The sequence below is a fragment of the Stegodyphus dumicola genome, chromosome 10 (assembly GCF_044657685.1).
Source record: "Stegodyphus dumicola isolate Sdum_Otavi_A_Nest chromosome 10, ASM4465768v1".
Taxonomy (NCBI): domain Eukaryota; kingdom Metazoa; phylum Arthropoda; class Arachnida; order Araneae; family Eresidae; genus Stegodyphus; species Stegodyphus dumicola.
The window spans coordinates 96,444,025-96,466,828 of NC_140777.1; the positions used below are offsets into that span (position 1 = coordinate 96,444,025).

The window sequence follows — 22,804 nt, forward strand, 5'->3', positions numbered from 1 at the left end:
ATTAACTTCGTCCCATTTTACTTTTGTTTCCCATGTACGCTGTAATAACATCTTGGGTAATATAAGGACTGGACATGTTATACCGATGGGATCAAATACTTTATGGGCTATTGCCAAAATACTTCTTTTCGTGACTTTCTCGAAACAAAGATTTTGTAAATTAGCAACATTTATTTGAAGAGTATGGCCTTGTCTTTCCCATAATGAACCTAATACATTCGCAATAGTTTCGGTTTCTAAACTACAGTCGGTATATTCCCAACCCCGTAATTCAAATTTTCGTTCTGCCATAACATCTGAAGATACTTTCATGAAGCGCTGTAATTCATCTTCACTTCCGACACTTGTTACACAGTTATCAACATAGAAACTATTCATTAATCTAACAATAATGCCGGAAGGATATTTTACATCTGCATCATTTTTCTCTAAAATTGAATTTAGGTAATATTTAATAACAGCTCCAAGTAAAAATGGACTACTGGTTACACCAAATACGACTCGACAATGACGAAAATGCTTCAAGCCATCTTCACCCTTTATCCAAAGAAATCGGAGGAAGTTTCTGTCACTAGAATTCAGGCCAATTTGTAGAAAGGCCTTACGAATATCAGAAATAACCCCTATTTTTTCTTGGCGAAATCTATTTAAGATTGTAGGAATAAATGCATTAAGGTTTAATCCCTTTTCAAGACAATCGTTAAGACTCGGAGAACCCTTTGCTTTAGACGAAGCGTCAAATACTGGCCGTAACTTCGTAGTACTATGTTTCTTAACAACATGTCTATGTGGCAAATAATGATGGGGTAAATCCAATTCATTTACGGGTACTTCCTCTATTATGCCCTCTTTGAGCCATTCTTGGAATATATTTTCATACTCTTGGCGAAGATTATCCAGTTCAAGTATTACTCTTTTGTTCCTCTTTTGTTCTATTAATCCTCTTTTGTTCAAGTTGCCTAATCGTACCGTGCAACCTTTTAAGCGATAACTCAAAATTATCCGACAGGGGAGGGTGCCCTTCCAACCAAGGCAAAGACACTACAAAGCGCTTATCTTCTATTTTTACAGTATCAAGAAAATGTTGCCTGGTAGCCTCATACAATTCCAATTTACTCTTTTGTTCAGATGGGTTCGTAATACCAAGCGAGTCGAGGGCCCATAAATCAGAAATACAAGCCTCTTTATTCAACATTGAAGTAACTAAGAATGTTGAACCTTCACTATTCATACCCGGTTTTTCCCATAACCGTCCATCCTAATTTTGTCTCAATAGCTACAAGACCGTTTGAAATTTGTTTACGATTTCCCGTTAATAATCGTCCTGCAACATTGGCTCCTATTAAAATTTCTATAGGTCCTTCTAAACGATCTGTTAAACTTATTCCACAGTCAGCAAGCTCTTTAAGCCATATTCCTTGTCCAATAGAAGGTATATTATTACAAATAACAGGCTGACTTAACGTATCAAAATTACAACTGTACGAGCCAGACGTATTAGATAAATGAATTTTGTAAACTTTATGTTCACACAAACTGGTTGTCGTACCGCCAAATAACGCGTGGCTAAGGTATTCCTTTACCGTATACCTATAACCCATATCTTGAGCTGCGCTTTGCAGAATATATGACCTTTGAGAACCAGTATCAATTATAGCTCGAGCCGAACGAGATTTTTTATCTCCTTTAATTATTACTCTTATTGTTTGCAGCAAAACTTTAGGAGACCTTGAAGAAATGTTGGCGAGTGTTTCAGCCTGATTTGGAGGCTGTTCCGTTGCCCTTGTCTCACTCATTTGTGAATGGCCCTTACATAGAAAAAATGATGCCTTTTACCGCATGTAAAACAAACTGTTTTTAATCTACACCTCCTGACAGAATGTCCAGATTTCAGACACAGGTAACAAGAGCGTGTCCTTTGGACCAAAACTTCTCTCTCCGATAACGATAAGTTACGCGCCTGAAAACATTCCGCAAAACCATGATTTATACTGGAACAAAATATGCAGCCTTTTCTAGCTTCATGAGAAGAAGTAAACAGTTCAGCTGCCGTAGGTTTTAAGTGAGGTTCTCTTATCTTCAAACCCAAATTTCCTTTCTTATTACCGTGAGCCAATCGATCGAAAACATTGAAAGATTTAGCTGCTAAAGAAATTCTTTCCTCACTTTCAACTTCACCGCGCAAGAAACATAAAAGGCGCTCAAGGTCAGATTCCCTTTCTCTTAACTCGGCGTTTTCGCCGGTTAAATTTTCTGATCCTTTACGCGAAAACCTAAGTCTCTCCCACGTTTTTAAGACTTCATTCGGCAATGCTGATTCTACCAATGGATATAATATCGCGCAATATTTGCCTCTATTTATTCCCAATATCTCCAAGGCTCTTAGATTAGATTCGAGTTCATCGTATAATTTCCGCAAAGAGCGTGTATCTTGTTTTTGAATAACAAAGTTTAACAAATCACGAATATAAATGTCCGTTAGTAATTCTTTGTTACCAAAACGCGTCTGCAATGCTTCAATTGCGCTCTTGTAACTATCGCCAGATGGCGGAAAGCTTTTAACTATTTCCTCTGCTGGAGAATTCTTCTCCATAGCATGTGCCAAATAAGCAAATTTATCATTATTATCTAATGTAGGATCTTTATCAATCTTTTGGAATTGCCCCCAAAATCCTAGCCATTTCTTCACGTTGCCGTCAAAGATAGGCAATTTAATCTTCGGATAATGTAACATTTTATTCTGAACAAAGGATGGATCGATTAAAGTTACATTCGGGGTACCAGAAGTAAGATCTTTTAGTTTCCACCTATCAAAATATAATTCAGATTCATCTATTTCCTTAATAAGTAAAGTCTCATCTGTAATTTCTTTAAACATTAATTCTCGTATTTTCATTTCAGTATCAAACAAAACTTTAGCTTTCTCGGCAATAACTTTTATTTTAATTAATTTTTCTTCCTGATTAAATTTAGTTTCTTCATTGTCAAATTCATTACACGCCTTGCTAAATAGTCTTCTATATTGAGTTCGTGCTAACTTTAAGACTTCCATGATTCAAAAATAAAAAAGTCGCTTACCTTGCAGACAATGTCCTGTCGCTTGGCGCCAAATGTTGATTTTTCCGATAAATCTTACATGATATATATGACTTCGAATCTAAAATATCTGAAGAACACAAAAACCTTGTCTAAAACTTAAAGGTTTATTTAACTGGAACTTCAACAACGATGAAAACTTAGCATCATAAACGAAAACTTAACATCTTAGGTGGAAATATTCATAATGCTTTAACAGCTATGCCGGAACGGTGAAGAACACTTTCTTTTAAAAGACAAAATCCATATAGCCCTTTCGGCATATATCTCCATTCGCTGGATTCAGACTTCCGCTCCTACGTGTTTTGGACTTAAACGGCCGAACTGGAACTGGAACAGGACTGGATCCGGAACAAGACGGGAACCGGAACAGGACGGGAACCGGAACAAGACGGGAACCGGAACAGGACTGGATCCTGAACAAGACGGGAACCGGAACAGGACGGGAACCGGAACAGGACTGGAACCGGAACAAGACGGGAACCGGAATCTCTCATCCCCTGGCTTCTCCCCCGGGCAGGTCTATTCTGGTTTGATCTAAAATGAACTGCGGTGCCACTAAGTAAAGCACCTCCTTTTATTGACGGCGGTTGCCGTTACTACAGGCGATTATGCAAATATTTAACACTCGTGATTCAAGAAGCGCGCCTACAATCTCGTTTCCCTTCTATTTAAACTAAATTACTTCTGCTAAAATTTGAATACTCTGCGCGTTCTACTACGGTTTACATACTCTGGCATTGGCAATTCCAGGGAAAAGTAAAGGCTTGACAGGAAAGACAGCTTAAACTTAAAATAAATGTTAGTTAAAATTAATATAATCCCTACAAAGTATATGCGTATCAGATAAAAACATTTTTAGTGTTAAAGAAACCAGTCTTGCCTTTCATCCCATGCCTAGCCTCCAAAGACGTTAAATATCAGGGTAAATATCGCTTCCCTATTTTACTCTAACCAAATGCTAATGAAACGGAAGGCGATATCTTATTATGTATTTCTCCCATCTTCTTAGTGTGCCTTCGTGGTTTAGTAGTTAACACACTGAGCCGGTATTTCAGAGGTCCGTGGTTCGATTTCCGGCAAAGGCTCTGCAAATTTTTCATCTCTTGCTTCCAAAAAAGTACCCAATGTCTCTATAGTGGCGCCCGAACTAAAAGGGTTGTGTAGGATGTCTCTCCACACAGGATTTGGCGATTAAGTCATCTAAAAACCCCAGTCGCCCTTTAAAAGGGAGAGTATATGAGGTATTTCTCCCACCTTCTTAGAGTGCCTTCGTGGTGTAGTGGTCAGCACACTGAGGCGGTATTTCAGAGGTCCGTGTTTCGATTCCCGACGAAGGCTCTGCATGTTTTTCATCTCTCTGGCTTTTCCAATTAACCTAATGTCTCTACAACCTTTACTGATATGAAAGCCAGAAATACCGAGAGATTTCGAAAATATTTGTGGTATTTAGCGATCAAAAAAAAGTGGATGTTTTTTATATATTTGCAGAATGGTTGAAGAATATGGCAGGGCATTAAAAAGAAAAAATAATTTTAAAATTACTTTTATTTAATCTTGTGTTATTTAACTTTTGATATTAGATTCTTCCAGGTTTAAAAATAAACTATGTGATTAAAATATGAATAACATTTTAAGAAACTAAAAGGAGGATGATAAAATCGTGTAAAACAATGACACAGTGATAAAATTATATAATGTATTAATAATATATTAATGCAACTCATCCTACACATCTTACTCATTTATGCAGAAGGGTGCACTGAAAGACGTATTAACTGTTTTACTATATTTTTTCTTTCAATATATGCAGTTTCAAATGCTGCATAATCTGATCAAAAAGTATTCTTTAGAAAGAAATGCAGTTTAAATAAATAAATTTTAATTCTCAAAAACTTATATTAATAAATATACTTAAAATACATATATCGAATGAATGAATAGAAAATTTTAAAGTAACTATTTGAAGAAATATAATTCATCCATGCATATCAAACAATCAAAATGAAATTCTAAAATGGGAAAAATAATCTAGCAACGGTGATTAAAAATTATAGTATAAAGAAAATATTTGAAGGGGAAAGACTATGCCCTTTTTTTGCATGTGTACAATGAAAGGAAAAGTGAAATAGGCTGTCATAAATTAAGAATATCGCCAAGTGAATTATTCTGAGAAATTGAAAAGAGCTTTTCAGATTGGTGCAAACTGAAAATAGTGGACCAAGGTAAATTTTCGAATTTCTCCTAAAGTTTCTCATTGAACGTTACAAATGGGGTAATTAGGCATAATTTGAGTTGTAGTATCGAATATGGAAAAAAAATTGGTAAGCCATTTTAAGAAAATATTCATTCTGTGTCAAAATGCATATGCTAGAATAGGACTATATATCAATTTAATTTATATCGTAAGTCGCGCTTTCTAGACAGGAAAAACGAAAGATGAATTTCGTCAATCGGCCCAGTAGAAAGGCAGATAGAGAATTGTTCTCTCTCTCTCTCTCTCTTTTTTTTTCGGGGGGGGGGTATGCATATTAGATAAATTTCATTCCGTAGATTAATCATATTATTTAGATTATTTAATGAGGAATGCGTAAGGAATATATTAATTTGTGATTTAAACAGAACTTGAAAAGTTAAAGAAAAGAATTTTGCGCTAAAATTAGCTTTCCCTTTTCTAAATTCTAGAAGAACAAAAGGCCTATTTTTTTTAAAGTTATACACATTTTTTTAATTCGAAAAGATCTGCATTTAAAAACTTAGTCAAAACCATTTTGTAGAATGAAATTTTTTTGGAGTAATATTGATTAAAAATGAGTATAATTAATGCACTATATAGCCAAAAATCCCCGGGCACCTTAGAATTTAGATATTTTTTCGAATTTCTAGAGAAATACTTGGAAAATTATTCTGTAACTGCGGTTTTGTAAATGACATGCTTGAGCTCACACTTTCGAGTTCACGAGTGCATTTTAGAGAATTAACAGCAAAATGATAAAGAATAAAAAAATATTTTTGATCATCCTGCGTCATAAAAATTATCTGTAACTTTCGCAAAATATTTTACAAGGGTTTCTTAAACTGTGGGTCGCGGTGCCAGCAGCAGGGGTTAGCAGTTTTGATATTTCTTTAACTTATTATAATAATTTTACAATTACCAAATATTTTTACACAATGTATCTGAAAATAGATATGGATAAGACAATACAAACATAGAAAAAAAAACGAAAACATTTCGACGCATTCTTTTTATAGTATGTTCATTTTCCTTCCTTTACACGTCACTCCGTCATTTCGTCTGCTACTTATTTAAAACTTTCACATTGTTCTATGTCTTAAAATTAGAAATTAAAGTTAATGATCTAAAACTGCGATAATATATTACAGTACAAGTAAAAAAATTGACAGTTTCATTCACACGTGTGTCGGGTTTGCGCAATACTTATGGGGTCCCACCAAATTTTTGCTAAATATTATGGGGTCCAGGGGGTCGCGAAAAATATCTCAGTGAAAAAAGTTTAAGAAACCCTGCTATATGCAATATTCGCGTACATTTTCGTTAAATTAAGACGTATATTAACGAAGCTATAAAATTTATTTTTAAATTTTGCAATTCTTTGTCATGTTTTTTCCCCTTATAATATGCAGTGTTTTCATCCAGACTTAACGAAACTTACAGAGAACAATACAATATTCAGAAGAAACACTGACCTGAAATTTAAATGAAAACTGTGAATGTTCAATCATGTTTCAAAATTGTCATATGAGCATTCGATCATGTTTCAAAATTATCTTCTTGTTTGAAACACCATTTAAATTATAAATTTATTAAATCTAATAGCAGCCTATACATTGCACTGACAAATATTTTTTTACTAACAGTTTTTTTTCCTTGAATTTCAGCGATCACATCAATGTAACAGTGACAGCAGTCCACACGACTCAATCTACAGCAGAACCAATCAATGCGACTATTCGTTTGTATCTCCCTCCTTATGTAGTATATGATTCATCTATTTTCAACAACGCGACAGTTGATGGCACAGTGAAATTTAATCCAGAATTTGGAGGATTAGACATAATGGTAAAAATTCAAACGAAATATTTTATCATTTCGGCTCACAGTTTTAATCGTATTAAACGAATCCTACAAATTTTACTCGAGAGCTAATATACTTGAGAATGGTACTATCTTAGCATCCATCAATAACACCTTAATCCTCAATTAAACGGAAAATATTTCTTCTTTTGTACATCTAGGGACACTTTTGTTCGATTAATAAATATTCAAAATTCATTTCAATTTCTCATTTTATCTGAATTACAGGACAAATAAATTTAAAATTGTTAAGTTAAATTTAAAGTTAAATTTTCTGTTAACGTTAATAAACGAGACTTCTAGAATTCAATCCTGGAAAGTCAACAACATGTGTGCTTAAATTAAAAAGAGTATAAATTAATGTTTTAAAATAAAGAAGGTAAAATAAACAATGTTTATAAATACTTAACAATGTTTTTGCTTGAAGTTATACAAAATAAATAAATATAATTTAGAGACTGAAGCCACATTATCTAGCATTGCTATTCAATAATACGAAAAAATACTTGAGTTCGTCTTAGATGAGGGAAGTTTCGTTATGAATATTGCCAGCTAGGTTTCTGTTCACTTTACAATATTCTTTGCAGTATCTGCGTCGTCACTGAGTTCATCTACAACCACTAGAATAACGCACTCGCGTGACAGTCAAAATAATCTAATCATGCATGTAAGCAAATGATGAAAAAATATTCAGAACACTTTTCTGCGCAAACGTACAAATCACATGTATTAAATATTTATTCATTTTAGGTGCTTTTCATTTAAATACCTTGCATTACACTTATTAAATTAAATCAAATCTATATGCTCTTTCTTTCTCTCTCTTGCAATTTGTTAATAAAATAAAGACAGCATTTAATTTTGATATATATATTTCAGATACCGCAATTCTTATTCTCCGACTCAGCTACTATTGTGGTTAGATTAATAGCTGATCCTCGCAACGAAAGGGGTTTCGGCAGAGGAGAAATAAACGCCACTACACCTTACAGAGTTCTTTGTCTCCAAAACTACAGAGAGGAACCGTCAGCCAATCCTGAAACTGCTGAAACAATAGTTAATTGTGGACCTATAGATTATATTATGTTTGTAGTTAACAGTCAAGGTAAGTATAATAAGAGCAATTGAAACAAACAAATTGATTTTGCATGCTCAGTTTAGTTGCTATCACTTTGGTACTTGGATTTAAATTAACAATGTGTAAATTCCAAGTTAATAATGACACAAGCTGTTGAAATCGATGAAATAATTTATTTCCATTTTCGAAAGTTTAATTTCTAATTTCAGGTGCATAAAATTTTTTCAAACAAAGAATCTCCAATCTATATTAATGTAAGAGAAATGTATGCAATTCTATAAACAAAAATTCTAGGAAGAAATTTCTTTATAAGATAAAACGTTATTACTATCTGCAGATACTGCTTGAGATAATATACAAATTTGTTAAAATTTTATTAACAGAAATTTTTCAGTTAAAAAGGAAAGTGTAGCTGAGCTATTTATAAAATATGTAGTGCTCGAGGTGAGTCAAACTATATGCAGCACTAGGAAGTTAGAAATCAAAGAAAGAAGATCTAGCTGTTAATACTGAATTTAGACTTTTGATGTTAGTTATTTCATACACAAAAGATTAAAAATAAATATATAACATCAAAGTGCAAACCAATATTTAAAGCATGTTAATAATATAAATTATCAGAGACTATTGTGAAATGTAGTTCTAGATATCTGGAGTTGTCCGTTTTCAGAGGCATTATTTGATAAATTTTTAAATTAAGTTGTGAATGTCTTTTAATAGTTTGATGATTCCACTAATAGAGCTTATATCCACTAGTCAAAAAACTACTACTACTTTTGTGTACTTGTTCTAAAACTACTACTACTTTTGTGTACTTGTTTTAGTTTATATCCTATTTTTGTCTTTAAATTTTTTATCCACATAGAGAAATTATATGTTAGCTTAATGTTATGAGGCAAAAAGGACTTTTAAACTTTTCAAATCAGGATTTACTTGCGAGAAATGAATGGTTACTTTCATAAAGAATGATTCACTTATTGTTCATAAAGATTCTTCGCTTTTCTCAGATTATAAGAGAATTTAGACAAAAGTTTCTTTTTGCCAGTGTTATCTTCAATGCAAACATTTAGGGCATTTTCGGTCTTCTTCAGTGTAATAATGAACGCATGTTATCGAGAACACTTTTTCCGTGATCGGAGCACTTCTGATGTTATGATATATTTTAATCCACACTTTTTTAATCAATCCAACACTGCATTTTTCATGTTATAAATTTTAATAACTGATGCTGCTCTTTCACCTTTTCTTTCATAGTATATTCATAGCAGGACTTTTCTTTTTAATCCACAACAATGCTAACTCTATACAGGACAGAACACGAAAAAGTGCAGAGGGCAACACAATGTCGTTATAGATAAAAAGAGTATTGCCCTACTGTATTAACCTTTTCTGACATTTATTGAGTATAAAGACAAAAGATTATATATCAGGTCATTACATTACACTGTTGACATAATAAATTAAAGTAACAAGTTATTTAGATAAGAAGAAAACACATACAGATAAATTGGGATGCAGATAGTTGAGGTACAGGTATATTGGTATACAGGAATCAAGATGCAGATAACATGTTACAATTAATTAGGTGTTGCAATTTGACATTTGTTGGTATGCTTGGAGGAATCCTTTAGCATTTGGGAAGATGGATGTGATGTGAGTTTTAATGCTATGTTTTTTTTTTTTTTTTTTTTTTTTTTTTTTTTTTTTTTTGTGTTGGTGGTGCCGTTGTGTGATTGTGCCCAGAGTTCGTTGTGCGTAGAGTTCAATGTGCACAGAATTGTACGCGGCAGTATGGAGAGCACTTTGTGTTCTGAGCATCAGATAATAATGTAAAGTTTAAAGTTCATAGTTCATATATCTGAGCGTCAGAGTTTAGCGTACTGGTAGTGCGCTTTGGCAGTTTGAAGGCATTGGTAGTTGATGATGATCACTCACACAAATAGTGATGACTTAGGATAGGAGCACTCCCTGTTGAATATCATATTGAATCAAGTGAGTACTTTAGATTGTCTCCATGGATAGTTAAATGGTGAAGCAGTAGACTGGAAGTCATTCTTCAGTGGAGGTGAGCAAGCAGTAATGATTCTCTGGATAGCTGTGTGGTGGTACTTAGATTGCTAGGCATTCATCATTGCATCAGTTTTGTTCTTTATGAGTGGCATAGTTCTCTACCTTGTTGTTGTAGCTTATCTATAATTAGTTTGACGCTTTTGTAGGCGTGTCGATGGTTGATTAGGAATCTTTTGGATTCCATTCCCACTGGAGTAGGGTGTTTGACGTGTAGGTTGGCGGTAAGTGGGCAATGAAAGACATAATGATAAGGGTCGCCTCTTTCCTCACATGCACTCAAATCAGTAGATGTAAAATTTCTTTCAGAGAAATGTGTAGGGAAAGGACCATGACCTGAGATATATTGTGTCAAGAAATAGTTGGATACTGTGCGTGTATCGTCTATCGTTGGTATTAAGCTGTAAGTTGTGTTGTTCTTATGGTCTTCTGGATGTCCAGTGCTATTGGTGAGTTGGTGAATATTGGTGAGCTATTGGTAGAAGCTTTGAATAGCTTGTATAGATGACTGACTGTCTGTCACGATATGAATGGTGTCAGTTGGGTCTCGTTCATGGTGAGACGAATAGCGATTAATTCGGCCTGGTCGACACTGTTATTTGATCTTAGGGTGTCCTTGCCATTCCGAGTGAACTTGTGCTGATGCTGGCACTGAGACTGGTACTGATGCGGATTGTTGCTATGCAACTCACTTTATTAATTTTGGATTCATCTGTGAAAGCTGTTATGTTGACGTTACGAGGAGGTTGGTTGAAGTTGCAATGGAGGTTATGGAGTTTAAAGGCTGGATGTATCTGGTATTTTTGTGGTTTTCCTTCATATTCATCAGGGTGGAAAATGGTATCTGCTAAATTTGCTGGTCTTCTTAGCTGTAATACTATTGTCGAGATTGCTTCTACTTAAGTTTCTATTGGTAGAGGAATAACTCCGGCGAGTGTTTGCAGCGCATTTGTTGAAGTTGTGACAACTCTTGTTATGCTGAGTAGGAACGGTGGCTAAAGTGAATTTAATAACCTTCTTTTGCGCTCTGTCATTGGAAATGCCCATATTGCTGCTGCGTAAGTGATGGTTTTGTTGATTACTGTTTTGAGTAACATTTTCATGATTTTGCTGTTGAGGCCCAGGAGTAACCTCTCATAGTGTTTAGGGATTGAGCAATTTTGGCGGTGGTGAGTTTCTTCTGTTGAAGGTGTTCGATCTAGTTAAACTTATCGTCGATAATTAAGCCAATGGACTTAACACATTTGATTTTATTGTTGCCTATTTTCAGAATTCGATTCCTGGTAATGAAGCGTCCAAGCTTGTGAATAATCAGGGCTTGACTTTTAGAGTTAAAGACCTGGAGCTTAATCCTGTGGCACAGCTTGTTGAAGATGTAGAACGTAACGTTGCAATTTTCTTGGAGATGGTCGCGGGTGGACGATAAAAGCGACATCATAGGTAAAAGCGACAATTTTGGTGTGCTCCTGCCAGGTGTGGTCAATAATGTGATTGAAGGTGATGTTCCAGAAGTCCGCACTCATACATGATCCTTGTGCGCATCCTCTAGATTGCTTTCTGTAGATGGCTGAGTTGTAGCAAATGGACTGTGCTTTTTCTATTGTCGAGGTAGAAAGTTATTAATTGGTAAAGATTTTTGGAACAGTCCATCTCTTCGAGGGCCTGTTTTATTGCTGGCCACCAGAGAGAGTCGAAAGCATTTTGGAGGTCCAGGCATAGAAGTGCAGATTGCATTTGGTGTTGTTTATTGTTTGAGATCTCTGTGAGTGTTGAGTCAGTTTCGTGAACATTGGAGCTATGAGGTTTAAATCCGAACTGATACTTCCTGATTTTGTAATTTTTATAGAGGTGATGCTTGACTTTTGTAATTATCAGTCGCTCTAGTAAATTGCCCACTGCTAGTAGTAAACTGATCGGACAGTATGAGGGCGGATCCTCTGGGTTTCTGCTCTTCTTGGAAGAGAAGACTAATTGACCGATCTTGAAGCAGTTTGGGAAACATTTGTTAACTCTATACATGGTGATTCGCTACCAGACTAACAAACCTCCAAGGTGTCTAGAGGGTACAAAGACGACTCGGAATCACATAGGAATGCAGGGTCGCAAATACCGTAGCTGCGAGCTATGGTGGAAAGAAACAGAGAAAAGGCACAGAAACAGCAACACATGAATGGGAAAGAAAATATTTTATTGAAAGGCTGTACTACAACAGGTGTTCGAAATTACGACAAAAAGTCATCAGGCAGGCCTGACAGCGGCACTGCATGGAATTCCTTACGTTCTGGAAGACTCCTGGCATGTCACGTATCCTCCCGGCAGCTATAGATATTAGAGCATCGAGATCTTCAACTGAAGAAACGGGCGTACCGTACACTAAGCTCTTTATGTGACTCCAGAAGAAGAAGTCCATGCATGATAGGTCCGGTGATCTGGCAGGCCAATGAACCAGGCCACTACAACCTATCTACTGCTGCCCAAAGGTTACGTCGAGGTGTCGGTGGACGTCAGTCGTGTAATGTGGATGGGCTCCGTTATGCTGGTGCCACATGGAGCGATGAAATAACGGAGGCACATGTGCTGCGTCAAGAAGTTCGGGCAGGACTTGTTTCAAAAAGATAAGGAGTGCCCTACCGTCCAAAGGGCTGAGAAATTTATCGTCGATAATTTATCGTTAAACGGTCCAATGAGATAGTCTCCAAGAATGCCGGCTCAGACATTGACCGAGAAACGCTCTTGAGCTGCACGTGGTTGTGTACGATGAGGGTTCTCTAAAGCCCACACATGGCTGTTATGCTGATTAAAAGCTCCCTCACGTGCGAAGTATGCTTCCTCCGTAATAAAAAAAATGCAGCATATGCGCTGTCTGTAGCACTCTGTTGCAGGAACCACGTAGCAAACGTCCTCCGGAGTCCTCAGGCTCTAACAATGGGATGCCATGAAGATGGTATGCCCTCATTTGGTTTGCTGCGAGTATCCTCAAGGCAATGGATTAAGATGAACCGATAGATTGGGCTATTGATCGAATACTCGACCTTGGATTTTCTTCTTCCACGCGTATGACCGTCTCCTTATTGCCAGGTGTACTCGTTATTGGCTGCAGATTCATTGTAGTTCTAGTTAAACAACCAGTCTCACGTAACCTTCCGTTCACACTTGCGAAGGTCGTGTGATGTGGGACACGCCTGTTCGGGTAACATTTCCGGTACAACCGCCGAGCGGCGTTGCCCATTACTATCCGCAGCTCAATACACGATCAGCATGTCGATCAGTTCATTATTTGAATACACGTTTATCCTACTACCTCGAAAAAGGATCTCAAATGGTGACTTCCAGATGGATCGCTGTTCAATAAACCTTCTGTTCAGCACCCTCTACTGCAAGACTGCCAGGAGGAATCTTCTAGAACTTAAAGAATTCCATGCAGCGCCGTTTTCAGGCCTGTCTGATGATTTCTGATCGTCATTTTCATTACCTGTTGCACGCATTCTGAAATAAAGAGAAGAGCGAAGACCCAAAATCGAATTACATACAAAGACACGTGCTAGCATTCAAAACTCAAAAATAAATCAATAAGCGCAGGAGCAATAATAAGCTGCGCAAAAATTTGGTATTGGAGCCATTTTTCAAAATTTTTTATTTCAGTGTCATTTTTCATAATTAATTTCATATTTTCTTGACCGAGGGTAAAGGGAGAATTTGTGGTTAACTATGGCAAAGATTGTTAACTATCAGTGTGAAGTTTCTCAAGTGTCTGTTTTCCCTGAAGTCATCTCCAGAAATTCATGCTATTTTCCATCTATAGATTATGTTATATTGTAGACATCTATAGACTATATTCCACCTATAACGGCCCACCAGCGGCCGAGCAGTAAAGACGCTGAACATTGGTAGTTCGGTCCGAGGTTCGAATCCCGCGAACGGGATGGCTGCATGGGCGTTTTCGTGGTTTTCCCCATGTAACGTGTATACAAGCCAGTTTCCCTTAGAAAGTCCTCCACGAAGGCATCCCTCTCTTTAGGCAGGTAGCCCTCGTGTGCTTTGCCATAACTCAATAATCCTAATCCAATCCATGTATAGCCTATATATACAAAGAACGCCCATTCTTCAATAATGTGTTCAGCCATCGCGAAAAAAAAACGAATCAATGAACGACATGCACAAAGCCACTGCACAGAAATAATCATATAGCTAGCCACTAAACTTATCATGAGAGTATCATTATTGCGAATTTCAAAAGATTTAAAGTTACTTGATAATAAAACATCGTGTTTCTAAGTACAGTTGAAAGAAATCTAATGAAACTCAAGAAAAGATATGCATTGCCATTGTCATTTAGGCTTGCCATTAGGAGCTGAGAAAGCTGACTTTTAAGACTATATCATTTTCATAAATAGAGGCTGTGTATTTTTTTAATTACATAATGCTCCTCTATGTAGAAATCTAATATAATTTTAAAATCTGCCAAAAATATATTACCATTTACAACACAACTCAAACGAAATAATGAATACGAGTAATACAAAGTTTGCCACCCAACACGTACTCAACACGTACAAGATAAATCAAACTCAAAATTTTATTCCACATCTGCTTGCCACTGTTACCAGGAGAAAATCAAAAGCTTTAAGAGCTTCAAAGTAAATGATATAAAAGTTTCTCATAATGAAGTTAAAACTTTCACAGGATAGTTTCTCTAGCAGGCCTGTTTTTAGAAAAGCTATTCCTATTTCATATTGTAAGGTTTATCCTAATTTCCCTAACAGTTAATTTTTAGTTAAAAGTTACTTTCCTGTCCTCTCTGAATTTCAGCTTACAACTTTCGGCCAAAACGTGTTTTCAGAATCGCGATCAATTGCAGATGTAGAGAAGAAGTACTTGACTGTGAAGTTCTACTGACTTCGTTAGAGAGCCAGAGATTCTATGCATCGAGCGTTAGCCTTTTGGCTATATTCTTTCTAAAGCTATTATTACGCTCGACCGTACTTTAGGCTCTTGATAGCTTCGCCGTTAGTTTGCGTTAAGGGGCCAACTCTGTTAGAATCTTGATAGCTTCGGCTATATCTTTTTAGCTAAGTTTAGTTAAGTTTTATTGCTTATTATTCCTGAGTTCAAGCTTGGAGGCTCCAAGAAGGAGTCGTCTGTTAAATTTATTTTGAATAATAAAGGGTAATTAACCCTTCGTACGTTTACGTTTCTATCTCTCTGAATTAAGCGATTATTCGCTTACCAGTTCTCTACGTTCCAGACACATTGCAGTAACTTCTAGGTTTGGAATCTTACAACCTGCAAAAATTTTAAATATGATTTCCATACTTAAATCTAGGAAAGCACTCAGCTATAACAAAATTAACCATATCATCATCAAAGTAATCACTAAGAATGTGATACAATATCTTTCCAAAATCTACAATGAATGTTCTACAAGATCGTTCTGGAAATTGTTGAAAATGTTCAGTTGTTACGCTTTCTAAAATAACCTCTCAAATTACAAGTCTATAATTCTTCTTTCAAGCTTTATAGAGGTTTCGGAACGATTAATCCATAGCAAACTGAAAAATTGATTGAGAAAAAAAAATTTTATGACTCGATAATTTATGAAAATTTATTTATAGAAACTGATCTGCAGATAGCCTTCCATAAAGAAAATCCTTAATAAAAGTACATTGAATAGAAGCTGCGTTTGTACAACATTGTGAGATTTCTGCCTTTATAATAAGTTGTACAGATTTGTAATTTGTCAAATTGTCTTTTATTATATTTCATAATTTTAAATTTAATTTTGCTACTGTGTAATGGGTACTGTATATTGCACAAATCAAATTCTATAATTGTATAACTTAACATATAGCTAAAAATAGTAAATGAATCTGAGTTTTCTAAATTGTGATTTTTACTGTTTAAAAAAAAATAAAAATTTTTTGTTTAAATAAAAAAGTTCAATAGATAAAATTAGTTATTTTCTGTTGTTATAATCAATGATATTTGGAGTTTACTGTTTATTTTTTCATTTTCAGAATGTTACAATAAATTAGAATTAAATAATCCGAAGAAAATTTATAAATGCCAGCTTAGTGCGTCTTCGGCAGCAAAAAGAGAAACAGGACCATACAACATCAGAAGGAATAGTAAAAAAGGTTAGAGATGAAATTCTTTTCTTTCATTAATTCACATAGTATTAAATAATAATAGAATTTCAAGACTAATATGATTTCTGTATTTTGCGAAACAAGCAGAAGCATCTGCCTAGTTTAGTGATGCTCTCGAATTATATGAGATCTATCATTCATCTTTATTGAGGGGTCAGAGAAGTTGAAATCGACTCAAAAATCGATTTTTAAACGCCACCTCAAAAAATAAGCAACGAGGGAAAATCACGGGATAAAACAAAAACTATTTATTGAATATGCATGAAATTGATAAAAGAGGTTGGTGTGCAATTACTAGACGGCATGGCAAACAGTAAAGCAAAGACATCCAAACACGTGTATTACGACCATCGCATTGCGAAAGATCAAATGGGTCGGGAAAACGTGCACTGAAAACATGACGCAATAATGGATATGATACTTTCTAACTAAAATGCGTTCTTGACAATGGAGAGGAAAGCTGGCAATAGTGTCGTTAATTGCTTGTTCAGCTGGCAGTGGCGTTCATTCTTGCAGCAATGCATGTCGGAGCTCGTGGAGACTGCCTCGCGGCACACTGCGATCCGTCGTTCCAACATGTTTCCACACATGCTCTGTGGGATTTATATCCTATGATCTAGCAGGCCACAGCAAATGTAGAATACGTTCGCTCTCCGGATAACTCTGCACCACCTGAGCTCCATGCGGTCGGGCGTTATCGCTCATAAATATCGCGTCGTTACTTATTGCAGAGACAAAAGGACGCACAAGAATTTCGTCGCGATAAATCGGATGGCTGCGACGGAACCACCAGGAATTACGTAGAGGTAGGTGCAGCCGTTCGTTACTATCCCAACTCATACAAATAAGCCTCCTCCTCTGTAAGGGTCTCTTTCGACGTTATTTGGCGACCGATAGCATATCCCTGGCCCTCGCGATATCATTGCCCTTCCAGAATTGTTCTAGATGTTAAATCAAGATTCATCTATAAAGAGTGCGTGGACCTGCTGTTCTAATTGCGATGTCTGCTAGTGTCCAACTGCGATTTTCATGAGTGAAATTCAACCGCGCTCTGACGTGCAGTGGGGACAAAGGAACATAAACCACACGTCGTCGGGCGTATAGTCCACCTTCATGCAGTTTGGCGGGATATGGACCGTCCTGCAGCAGCAGAGAGATGCGACGAGAGCTGTATTGCTGTTAGTAATCTACTGCGTCTTGCACCATAATGAGAGGAAACGATCGTCTGCCGTTGCCGTAATCTTCCGCGACCAGACCCAAGTCTTCTACAAGGGTTTTTATCCCTTTAGTTCCACAGCCCCTGTTGATGACCCTACGATGCCCACCGTGCTCTTTCGCCATAGCGAATTGTCTTGCACCAGCTTGCAACATCATGTCCAACGCATTTCGTCGTGCAAATGGTGTCTTCGGTTCATGCTTTTTCCTTTGGTTGTGTCGGATTACACGGAAGTATCGTTGCTTCAGAACTAACGCATAGGCATGCCCGTTTCAAGGCGTTGTGTGGTGATTGCGGGATTGCGTTATATGCTAATTTTGGTTGCCTATTTGCATTCGGCGATACAACCTATACTTCATATGTAAACTGTATGTTTTAGTTCTCTTTTTTACATTTGTACCTTTTCTTTTAGCGTTTGTTGCTTATTTTTTTCAGCACAAGTGTATTTTATTATTGAATAAATAGTACAAACATTTTTCATACGTCAATACTGAATTATATTAGTTAACTGATGAAACAGATGTTTGAAAGGTTTAAAAGTTTCTTGAATATCTCACATCTGATGGGATATTTAAAGGAATTTCATTTCAACTGATGGTCTAAATCAGCGGTTCACAACCTTTTGACTAACCCGTACCATCTAAACAAATATTGAAAAATTTCAGTACCACAACAACATTTTTCAAAGATTATTTTTCAGTTTCTTAATAGAAATATTAAAAATATATATATTTTGCCGTTTCCGCAACCTATTGGTCATTTGTATAAAATACGCACATGTACAAAAATTATATTAAAAATTGGTTACCATTTTAATTATCAAAATTTAAGTTATAATACTTTAATTATAAAATATAGTCCGAAATTTGGCCCTGTTTAAAAGAGATCAGTTTCTTTATGTTTAGTCTTATAATCAGTTTAATCTTATTTCACTTGGTTTTAACTGTAAATTAGAATCCACTTTTAATTTTGTTCTGTATTTATTTTTCAAATATAACGTGAAAGAAAATCCTTGTTCATACAAATAGGTTGTGCAAAGAGGCAATACAAATTTAACAGCTTTATTTGAAATGCCTTTAAATACTTTTTTTTTTTTTTTTTCCCGGTTTGGCCCAAAGTTAACAAATGTGTTATTTTTGAAATCTTCAGTTAGAATACGATCACAGGAAATTTCTAACAATTGTTCCTTTTTTTTTTTTTTTTTTTTTTTCGTAAAACATCAGGTACATTTAAATAAAATGGATTCCTAATCCAATTTTCTTTTTCATTATCCTCGGGAAAACACATGTTGCAATTATTTATCAATGAAAAGAAATGATTTTTAATATCGGATGCAAATTCATCTTTTATTTTCAAATTATTTTCGGTTGCAAAATTTTCTAAAAGGGGTAAAAAGCTTAAAATATTATTATCCAATATTTGATTATTAGCTCGAGTTTTTTATCATTGTATTTATTATATCTTCATTGCTAAACAAATTAGCAATTTGTACTTTAATCCTAAATTTAATTCATTTTAACTTTCCAAAAATATCAGCTAGATATGCTAAACCCGTCAACCATAATTCACTAAATAAACGTTTTTGCGATTCAAAGTTTGAAAGACACAGGAAAATTTGAATTTCTGACTGAAGACGATTTAAAACTTTGCCTCCGGATAACCACCTTACTTCGCCAATGTAAACAGAAGCGTTTCATGCTCGCTGCCCATATCTTGGCATAAAATGGCAAATATTCTTAAATTTAAAGGCTTTTAATAAAATTGACAATTTTCACAGCTTGATTTGAAACGATTTTCAGGTTGTCGGGAATCGTTTTGGCTACTAAAGCTTCACGATGAATGCAGCGGTGAGAAAATTTACTTTCAGGTACGACTTTTTTTATTTGAGAAATAATACCAGAATGTTTTCGTGATAAAGCCAGAGCTCCGTCACTGCATACGGCAATGCAGTTATTCCAAGGAATATCATTCTCAGACAGAAAATTATCTATTACTTTGAAAATTTCATTTGCAGTTGCTCTCTCATGAACAGTTTCATAAAATAAGTACTCTTCGGCAATTCGTTTATCTTCTTCGAAACGTACGTGAACTAATAATTGAGCAAAGTTCCTTATATCAGTGCTTTCATCCAACTGCAATGCGAAATACTCACTGTGTTCTATTTTTTGAATAAGTGTCTCTTTAATGGAATTTGGTAGACTTACTGTATCATTTGATAACGGAATATTATTAAGTTCATGAGCTACTTTTTTGCTGAATAATGTTAAAACGATATTTTTAGCTGCTCTTAACATAAGGTTTTATTCAATAGTCTTGGCAATTCCTTCCAATTATTCTTGGCAATTCCTACCCAGTCTTGGCAATTCTTAGGCTTCCTAGGTAACTAGCTTCCAAAGATTTTTCAGTTGAAGTAACAAAATCTTTCACTACTTATTTACTATTTTTGAGCTCCAATAATTTCTTCTTAAATATTATTCAGATTTATCCTTTAAATTGGCATGCTAAGATTTCAGACGTCTTTTAATAAACGACGGTTTTATGCTTTGATTGGATAATAGTTCACCGCAAACAACACATTCAGGTTGAGGGTCCATTTCAGCTTCATTTCAAGAAAACCCAAATGATAAATAACATTCATTATATTTTCTATAAACAATTTTTCTTCTCAATATTATTGATGCTAGTAGATTTTCCTGGATCCATCACAGGTGAATCGTCATTTTTCCGCTTAGCCATTTTTCCATTTTGAAAATCTATGTTTGTTTTATTATTTTTTCACAAATATTTGAATGCACAATGTATTACGAGTTCTTCAAAAACACACGACGATACTCTCAAATCGCATAGAAACGTAAGGAATATAAAGCAACATGAATACAAAATAGCTGTTGTCAGACAGCAAATCGACGTAAAAAAAAATAATTCTGATTGAAAATAGAGCAACATGAGCCCGGAAATTGTGTCAAAATAAAGTGTAAACATACTAAGAAATTGATCAATTCTAAAGGAATTAATAAAATACTATTTTATTTTTATAGGAACTTATTTTTATTTCTATTAAATACGACATCCATTTACATTATTCCCTTTAAGGTGTATCAGAAACTCCTATACCGACAATGTTAAACTGGCCATTTTCGATGTACCTTTTCTCAAAATCTGCTGCAGATACAAGCTTGAAATTTTTTCTGTAATTAAAGTATACCTATCTGATTACACTGAAATGAATTTTTGAAACATTTTGAGTTTTAGAGTAAATTACAGGATATTTTGTTAGGCATAGTAAAATTTAGCACTTTTCTCACACAAAAAAATTTAATTTTTTTTCTAAGTTTATTACGAAAAGCTCATTTCAGTAAATATTAGGGAACCTAATAAATAACCCATAAAAAGTTTAGATACCTGTGAGCCGTAGTTCCTCAGAAAAGGTACATTGAGTATAAAAAAACACGTTTGGAGAAAAACGCGTCTTTATGTAAAAATCCTCATTGATCAAAGCAGTAGATGACAAATTAAAACTATATTTTTTTACAGTTCTAATTTTCATAGAGATTAAAGAATGGTATTTTTAGAAAGATAAAAGTGTAGAGAATTTGAAAATGCAAAAATCCGAAATCACAATTTTTTGAAGATTTTGGGGTTCCAACTCCCCTTAAAAACATCATTTATGACAAATTTTATTATATCTATGGCTCAAAGAATTTTTGTGAAAATAAAAACAGATTATTTTGCTATTTGTTAAAATCTGGGCGGCTATTGACCGCCCAGACAGCTTATTGCTATTACAGCTTAGATCTCATAAATTTAAGAGTGGTAGAGAAAAAACTTCAACGGGATGTTGGGATATTTAATTTTTGAATTTAATAAACAAAAATATTTTCTTTTGCGTATCACCTATTATTCTCTTGCGTACCACCGGTTGAGAACCGCTGGTCTAAATTATTATGATGAGACTTACATTTTTCTCTATATTAAATATATTTCAGTCAACTGGCAGCAGTGAGATTTAACGGAATCTGTTGTTTCTTTTATTTTAACTTATTAAATAGAGTTAAGTGTATTCTATTTAAAGCAAAAATCAATCTAGCTTCCACTAAACATAATAAAGCAGTTTACCAAAAAAAAAAAAAAAACTGTAGGCGATAGAGAGTTTAAAATGTCAGAATATGTTAAAATGCCAAACTGAAGAATAAATTTCTTACAGGAAAGTATATATGGGACGGTAAACAATAAATCCGATTAATTCATTATCATTTATCTATTGTTGTAATTAATTTTTCATAAAAAAGGTTGGTATAATTTTTAAATCTATGATCCTTAGAGAACCGTTTTTCAAGAACCGCCTTCCTTGTTTTCAACCCATAAATTTAAGAGTATTATCTATCTAATGTAAGAATTAAAAAATATACTCGTTAAAATTTTGAATATTTTAACGCCCTGTTTTATTGATTTATTGAGAAAAGTTTATTTTAGAAAATTAAACATGATGAAAAAACGCAAATTGAAGAATGACTTGTAAATTAAAAATTTAAACTAAATTATATGTTTAAAGAAAAAGCAAACTCTTAACATGCGTAAAGCATGTCAATTTAATTGCCATAAAAATTTTATAAAACTAGCAAATTTCCCATGGCAGAGATAAAACTATCTTATCCTCTTAAAACCCTCAGTTTTGCTCCAATAATCCCAAAGTTCTCCAAAAACCGCCATGAAAAACTATATTTCTTAAACCATAGCTACAAAGTAACCCTGCTGTTTTATATACCTAAATTCTTTTTCTTCTAATAAGCGCCAATAAAAATATTCTTGAACATATGTATACGCTCTATCCGTTAGAGGATTCCTTCCATTCTTTTGCGAAATATTTTATCTCTACTTACCGATAGAGATTCTAGTTTCTCTAACGCACAAGAAAAAAACAATGTAACCCACATATGGCTAAGTGGCTAAGAGTGGCAAAATTTTAACAATTAATATTCTAAGATAAAAAGATTTGACAACATAAATGTTTTCTTGCTTCTTTCTCCGTGCATGTTATGATTGTGAGACGAAGATATTTCTTTATGGAAAGATAGCCTAAAAAACCTTAGGCAGTAGTCAGCTAA

General features: G+C 34.7%; 1 protein-coding gene across 1 annotated transcript in view; it reads left to right on the forward strand.

Annotated features, from left to right (window-relative positions):
• LOC118201522 (uncharacterized) overlaps window positions 1-22,804 on the forward strand; it is a 236,963-nt gene that overhangs the window by 176,554 nt on the left and 37,605 nt on the right. The window contains exons 22-24 of the mRNA XM_085825294.1: window positions 6,997-7,177; window positions 8,072-8,297; window positions 16,352-16,471. Coding sequence (XP_085681420.1) covers window positions 6,997-7,177; window positions 8,072-8,297; window positions 16,352-16,471 — 527 coding nt within the window. The remainder of the gene's footprint in view (window positions 1-6,996; window positions 7,178-8,071; window positions 8,298-16,351; window positions 16,472-22,804) is intronic.